Source organism: Oncorhynchus clarkii, chromosome 24 (genome assembly GCF_045791955.1).
Source record: "Oncorhynchus clarkii lewisi isolate Uvic-CL-2024 chromosome 24, UVic_Ocla_1.0, whole genome shotgun sequence".
Taxonomy (NCBI): domain Eukaryota; kingdom Metazoa; phylum Chordata; class Actinopteri; order Salmoniformes; family Salmonidae; genus Oncorhynchus; species Oncorhynchus clarkii.
The window spans coordinates 41,045,647-41,053,146 of record NC_092170.1 but is presented as its reverse complement, the minus strand read 5'-3'; the positions used below and the strand labels follow the sequence as shown (position 1 = coordinate 41,053,146).

At 45.5% G+C, this 7,500-nt stretch overlaps 1 protein-coding gene across 3 annotated transcripts in view; it reads right to left on the bottom strand.

Annotated features, from left to right (window-relative positions):
- Nucleotides 1-7,500, bottom strand: part of LOC139382518 (SH2B adapter protein 2) — a 65,737-nt gene that overhangs the window by 36,810 nt on the left and 21,427 nt on the right. For all 3 annotated transcript variants that reach the window (XM_071126609.1, XM_071126610.1, XM_071126612.1), the window contains exon 2: nt 2,610-3,554. In XM_071126609.1, coding sequence (XP_070982710.1) covers nt 2,610-3,533 — 924 coding nt within the window. In that variant the 5' untranslated portion in view covers nt 3,534-3,554. The remainder of the gene's footprint in view (nt 1-2,609; nt 3,555-7,500) is intronic.

The following is a 7,500-nucleotide window of genomic DNA, read 5'->3' as shown; positions in this document are numbered from 1 at the left end:
GGCATGAAGCAGAGGCAGGGTATCCGGACAAGCCCAGGCAGACAGGCAGGACAAGCCCAGGCAAGGCAGAAGTGAGACTTTATGACTCAGACATTCAGTCTCATTGACACTGTTGACTCTACAGAGCTTTGGCTTTGTGAGAACCTGGACCTCATAGCCTCTCATTGTAGAAGTGCTGATCTAGGATCTGTCCAAACAAAATATAATTCATTCTGATCTAAAAGTCTAAACAGATGCCAGACCAGCACTCCTACTCTGAGAGGCTTTGTCGATACAGGGGCAGCAGGTAGCCTAGTGGTTGGAGGGGCGGCAGGTAGCCTAGTGGTTAGAGGCAGGTAGCCTAGTGGTTAGAGGGGCGGCAGGTAGCCTAGTGGTTAGAGGCAGGTAGCCTAGTGGTTGGAGGGGCGGCAGGTAGCCTAGTGGTTAGAGGCAGGTAGCCTAGTGGTTAGAGGGGCGGCAGGTAGCCTAGTGGTTAGAGGGGCGGCAGGTAGCCTAGTGGTTAGAGGCAGGTAGCCTAGTGGTTAGAGGGGCGGCAGGTAGCCTAGTGGTTAGAGGGGCGGCAGGTAGCCTAGTGGTTAGAGGGGCGGCAGGTAGCCTAGTGGTTAGAAGCAGGTAGCCTAGTGGTTAGAGGGGCGGCAGGTAGCCTAGTGGTTAAAGGGGAGGCAGGTAGCCTAGTGGTTAGAGGGGCGGCAGGTAGCCTAGTGGTTAGAGGGGCGGCAGGTAGCCTAGTGGTTAGAGGCAGGTAGCCTAGTGGTTAGAGGCAGGTAGCCTAGTGGTTAGAGGCAGGTAGCCTAGTGGTTAGAGGGGTGGCAGGTAGCCTAGTGGTTAGAGGCAGGTAGCCTAGTGGTTAGAGGGGCGGCAGGTAGCCTAGTGGTTAGAGGCAGGTAGCCTAGTGGTTAGAGTGTAGAGGAGGCAGGTAGCCTAGTGGTTAGAGGGGCGGCAGGTAGCCTAGTGGTTAGTGCGTTGGGCCAGTAACTGAAATGTTGCTAGATCGAATCCCCGAGCTGACAAGGTCGTTTTGCCCTTGAACAAGGCAGTTAACCCACTGTTCCCTGGTAGGTCGTCATTGTCAAGAAGAATTTGTTCTTAACGGACTTGCCTCGTTAAATAATGTTTTTAAAATATTATTTTTATAAAAATAAAACAGGCCCTGATAACCTTAGTGAAGCAGTCACTTCTCTGAGTCTCTGTTGAGACATGCAGGTTTTTTAGGGAACACATGGTCATTACTCTGTTGAGACATGCAGGTTTTTTAGGGAACACATGGTCATTACTCTGTTGAGACATGCACGTTTTTTAGGGAACACATGGTCATTACTCTGTTGAGACATGCAGGTTTTTTAGGGAACACATGGTCATTACTCTGTTGAGACATGCACGTTTTTTAGGGAACACATGGTCATTACTCTGTTGAGACATGCAGGTTTTTTAGGGAACACATGGTCATTACTCTGTTGAGACATGCACGTTTTTTAGGGAACACATGATCATTAGTCCGTTGAGACATGCAGGTCTTTTAGGGAACACATGATCATTAGTCCGTTGAGACATGCAGGTCTTTTAGGGAACACATGATCATTAGTCAGTGGACCTTGGATCACAACAAGAAGTGACCGTCAGTTTCAGGGAACTTCTACTTAATAGCAAAAAAAAATGCGTTTGGAGAAACACACAGTTCCAGAAGATGTGAAACAACCCATCGTGTCATCATATTCAATATCCTCATTTCTCTTTCCAAAGTATTTCCTCAGATCCAGAATATTATCCATATATAACACATCCCTCTACGTCGTTGTCTCTTCATCCTGGTTCTGGGGCCCCTAGCAACGACACACCTGATAGTTGCTAGGGGCAAAAAACTCAAATGTGCCCCACTTTGGGTCCCAAAGGACCAAGATGAAGAACCGCTGCTCGGTGTCATATCGAATCTAACATCCATGGAAATCCCTCTATATGGCTACATCCACTCATATCTCTCCCCATAAAGCCACGTGTTCATGGGTGTGTTTCCTCAGTCAGCTCCCTCCCAAGCTGCCTAATGCATCCTTCAGAAAGGTCTCTCTCTCTTTACTCTCTCTCTCTACTCTCTCTCTCTCTCTCTCTCTCTCTCTCTCTCTCTCTCTCTCTCTCTCTCTCTCTTTGTCTCTCTCTCTTTGTCTGTCTCTCTCTCTCTCTCTCTTTGTCTCTCTCTCTTTCTCTCTCTCTCTTTGTCTCTCTCTCTTTGTCTGTCTCTCTCTCTCTCTCTCTCTCTTTACTCTCTCTCTCTACTCTCTCTCTCTCTCTCTCTCTCTCTCTCTCTTTGTCTCTCTCTCTTTCTCTCTCTCTCTTTGTCTCTCTCTCTTTGTCTCTCTCTTTGTCTCTCTCTTTGTCTCTCTCTCTTTGTCTCTCTCTCTTTGTCTCTCTCTCTCTCTGTCTCTCTCTTTACTCTCTCTCTCTACTCCCCCCCCCCCCCCCCCACCTCCCGACCCCCATCTCTCCTTGGGGCCCTCTGGTATCAAGGCAGAGTCTTATTTTGTTACCTTAAGGCCAGAGCCAGTGATCATAGACATGTACTTTTTATGTGTGTGTGTGTGTGTGTGTGTGTCCACGTCCTTATACTGTAACTCTACCTTGGGTGGCACATAGAACTCCAACAGGAACTTGTCACCCCCTTCGTCCCTCCTGGTCTTCCTCAGCAGCAACCTACACTTCTGCCACTGAGGCACACCTATACAGTTAGTATCATCAGCTACCATGTAACGCAGAGCCCCCTCTCTCTGGATCTCCAGCAGCTCAGCCTTGTGCCCCTGAGACCCCCTGGGAAGACGCAGTCTCTGGGACCATCGGTCCCCACCTGGCTCCCCTCCTCCGTTGACCCGTCTGACCCCTCCGGACCCCACTACGGGGTCTGGTTCAGGGGAGGCGTGGCGGTGCCAGATCTCCTTTACCCCGCCCACCACACACAGACTCATGTTCCTCAGAGAGAATCCCTTCTTGAAGCGGGCCTTGGGGTGTCCCACAGACACGTCCTCTGAGCTGCGTGATTGGCCCAGAGCAGAGGGTTTGTGGGAGGGCTGAGGGGTGCGGGAGGTGGCCATAGAGGAGGAACTACCTCCTCCTATCCCTTCTACTCCTAAACCTCCACTGTCCATACTGTCCAGGGACTCGCTGGAGGCACCGGCGTCCTTGCGCCGCTGATAGAGGTCGTTGTGTCCGTAGGGCAGAAGGCAGCCCTGGATCCCCAGGAAGGGAACGATGCTATATTTGGGGGGAGCGTTGGAGCCGTCGTCCCCTGGCAAGAGCGAGGCCTGGTGGTCCCTGGCCTGGGTGACAGCAGCAGAAAAACACTCCAGGAAGTGTCTGGCGAAGTGCTGCGAGAAGCTGCCGTCGGCGCCCGGGGCGTCGTAGCACGGGTTCTCCGTCAGGAAGCGGCGGAACTTGTGGGCAAAGTCGGAGGCGGAGGCACGGGCATGGAGCTCGCAGAACTCTCGCCAGTCGGGCAGCGGGCACGAGGAGGACAACTCCGGGCTGCCGGGCACCGCAGCTCCGTTCATCACTGGGCCATGCCAACCCGCCTGAGGGAGGTGACAGAAGGAAAGAAAAAAAAAAGATAGAGAGAGAGACATGTTAGAGAGTGTTGGGGGGGGGTTCTTTCATCACCAAGCCCTGCCAACATACTGTGTGTGTGTGTGTGTGTGTGTGTGTGTGTGTGTGTCACCAATAGCAAGGAAAGAGACATTACAGTGAGAATGTGTGGGATCCTAGGATTTACAAAGGACAACAGAATAACAGACTCTGTGTGGGAAAACGTGTGTCGTGTGAACCACAGAAGATGTGGGAACGAAACAAGACTTCTGAGGCTGGGAGATTGTGTTTTGTCATTTCCCTAAATAGAGGCGACAGGCCCAGTCCTTCTCTCTCTGTGGAAGAACGATCTCTCCCCACAGCCCTGCTACACTGACATACATCATCATCTAGTGGTGTAAAATACTTTAAGTAAAAATACTCTAAAGTACTTATTTAAGTCGTTTTTTTGTTGTTGTTGTTGTGTATCTGCTCTTTGCTATTTATATTTTAGACTACTTTAATTTTTTTTTTACTTCACTACATTCCTATAGAAAATAATGTACTTTTTTACTCCACACGTTTTGCCTGACAAACAAGAGTTACACTTTGAATGCTGAGCAGGACAGGAAAATGGTCTAATGTACACGCTTATCAACACATCATCCCTGGTCTTCCCTTCTGCCTCTGACCTCTGACCTCACTAAACACACATGCTTCATTTGTTGGAATGTTGGAGCCTCTGGCTATCTGTAAATAAAATAAAAACATTTATAAATCTGTTTTGCTTAATAAAAGGAATAAAAAAAATTTCATACTTTTATTTTGATTCTTAAGTATATTTTAGTAATTACTTTTACTATTGATACTTAAGTATATTTTAGTAATTACTTTTACTATTGATACTTAAGTATATTTGAGTAATTACTTTTACTATTGATACTTAAGTATATTTTAGTAATTACTTTTTATTTTGATACTTAAGTATATTTTAGTAATTACTTTTTATTTTGATACTTAAGTATATTTTAGTAATTACTTTTTATTTTGATACTTAAGTATATTTTAGTAATTACTTTTACTATTGATACTTAAGTATATTTTAGTAATTACTTTTACTATTGATACTTAAGTATATTTGAGTAATTACTTTTACTATTGATACCTAAGTATATTTTAGTAATTACTTTTTATTTTGATACTTAAGTATATTTTAGTAATTACTTTTTATTTTGATACTTAAGTATATTTTAGTAATTACTTTTTATTTTGATACTTAAGTATATTTTAGTAATTACTTTTACTATTGATACTTAAGTATATTTTAGTAATTACTTTTACTATTGATACTTAAGTATATTTGAGTAATTACTTTTACTATTGATACTTAAGTATATTTTAGTAATTACTTTTTATTTTGATACTTAAGTATATTTTAGTAATTACTTTTTATTTTGATACTTAAGTATATTTTAGTAATTACTTTTACTATTGATACTTAAGTATATTTTAGTAATTACTTTTACTATTGATACTTAAGTATATTTAAAACCAAATACTTTTAGACTTTTACTCAAGTAGTATTTTATACTGGGTGACTTCATTTTCTATTAAGGTATCTTTACTTTTACTACAGTGTGAGTTTTGGCTACTTTTTCCACCACTGTCCCAATCACATGGCTCGTACCAGATGACATCATCTGTTGTGAAGAGGGAGTTGACCAAGGACATGACTAAAGCCAGACGGAATCTGGAGAAAATTATTTCCTTTTAAATCATTTTTTTTTAATCGTGCTGTGTTCACCGAATCAAAAATAAATCTGTATCCATTTACGTTTTGTAGCAGTGTTTGGTTTGGACTCGAGCGCAACAATCCAATTGAAGAGGAATTTAGAAAGATATAAAGAACTATCCGTTTGTCAGCTAGAAATCTATAATTCCTCCTGCTCCTGCTCTACCTCCCTCTTTTTCCTCTGCCTGTAGGCAGCCTGCATGAGTTGTTATCCCTGTAAATCAATGTGACAGTGGCCGCCTTGTTCCCCCTCTCTTAAGGAAGACACTCATCCCTCTCTCATCCTTCCATCTCTCTCTGCCTCACTGGGAGTATGACTCAGCCCTATCCCTCCCTCCCTAACTCTCTCCCTCCCTAACTCCCTCCCTCCCTCCTTAATTCCCTCCCTCCCTCCTTAACTCCCTCCCTCCCTCCCTAACTCCCTTCCTCCCTCCCTAACTCCCTCCTTCCCTCCCTAACTCCCTCCCTTCCACCCTCCTTCCCTAACTCCCTCCTTCCTTCCCTCCCTCCCTCCCTATTTCCTCTCCCTCCCTTCCTCCCTCCCTCCCTAACTCCCTCCCTCCCTAACTCCCTCCTTCCTTCCCTCCCTCCCTCCCTCCCTCCCTAACTCCCTCCTTCCTTCCCTCCCTCCCTCCCAGGCCCAGACTGAGCCACATCGGATCACAACCCCATCTCTCCAGGTAGCCTAGCGGTTAAGCCCGTTTGGCCCAGTAACTGAAAGGTTCAAATCCACAGTCGTGGTCAAAAGTTTTGAGAATGACAAATATTAATTTCCACAAAGTTTGCTGCTTCAGTGTCTTTAGATATTTTTGTCAGATGTTACTATGGAATACTGAAGTATAATTATAAGCATTTCATAAGTGTCAAAGGCTTTTATTGACAATTACATGAAGTTGATGCAAAAAGTTAATATTTGCAGTGTTGACCCTTCTTTTTCAAGACCTCTGCAATCCGCCCTGGCATGCTGTCAATTAACTTCTGGGCCACATCCTGACTGATGGCAGCCCATTCTTGCATAATCAATGCTTGGACTTTGTCAAAATTTGTTGGTTTTTGTTTGTCCACCCACCTCTTGAGGATTGACCACAAGTTCTCAATGGGATTAAGGTCTGGGGAGTTTCCTGGCCATGGATCCAAAATATCAATGTTTTATTCCCCGAGCCACTTAGTTATCACTTTGCCTTATGGCAAGGTGCTCCATCATGCTGGAAAAGGCATTGTTCGTCACCAAACTGTTCCTGGATGGTTGGGAGAAGTTGCTCTCGGAGGATGTGTTGGTACCATTCTTTGTTCATGGCTGTATTCTTAGGCAAAATTGTGAGTGAGCCCACTCCCTTGGCTGAGAAGCAACCCCACACATGAATGGTCTCAGGATGCTTTACTGTTGGCATGACACAGGACTGATGGTAGCGCTCACCTGGTCTTCTCCGGACAAGCTTTTTTCCGGATGCCCCAATCAATCGGAAAGGGGATTCATCAGAGAAAATGACTTTACCCCAGTCCTCAGTAGTCCAATCCCTGTACCTTTTGCAGAATATCAGTCTGTCCCTGATGTTTTTCCTGGAGAGAAGTGGCTTCTTTGCTGCCCTTCTTGACACCAGGCCATCCTCCAAAAGCCTTTGCCTCACTGTGCGTGCAGATGCACTCACACCTGCCTGCTGCCATTCCTGAGCGAGCTCTGCACTGGTGGTGCCCCGATCCCGCAGCTGAATCAACTTTAGGAGACGGTCCTGGCGCTTGCTGGACTTTCTTGAGCGCCCTGAAGCCTTCTTCACAACAATTCAACCACTCTCCTTGAAGTTCTTGATGATCCGATAAATGGTTGATTTAGGTGCAATCTTACTGGCAGCAATATCCTTGCCTGTGAAGCCCTTTTTGTGCAAAGCAATGATGACGGCACGTGTTTCCTTGCAGGTAACCATGGTTGACAGGGGAAGAACAATGATTCCATGCACCACCCTCCCTTTGAAGCTTCCAGTCTGTTATTCCAACTCAATCAGCATGACAGAGTGATCTCCAGCCTTGTCCTCGTCATCACTCACACCTGTGTTAACAAGAGAATCACTGACATGATGTCAGCTGGTCCTTTTGTGGCAGGGCTGAAATGCAGTGGAAATGTTTTTTGGGGATTCAGTTCATTTGCATGGCAAAGAGGGACTTTGCAA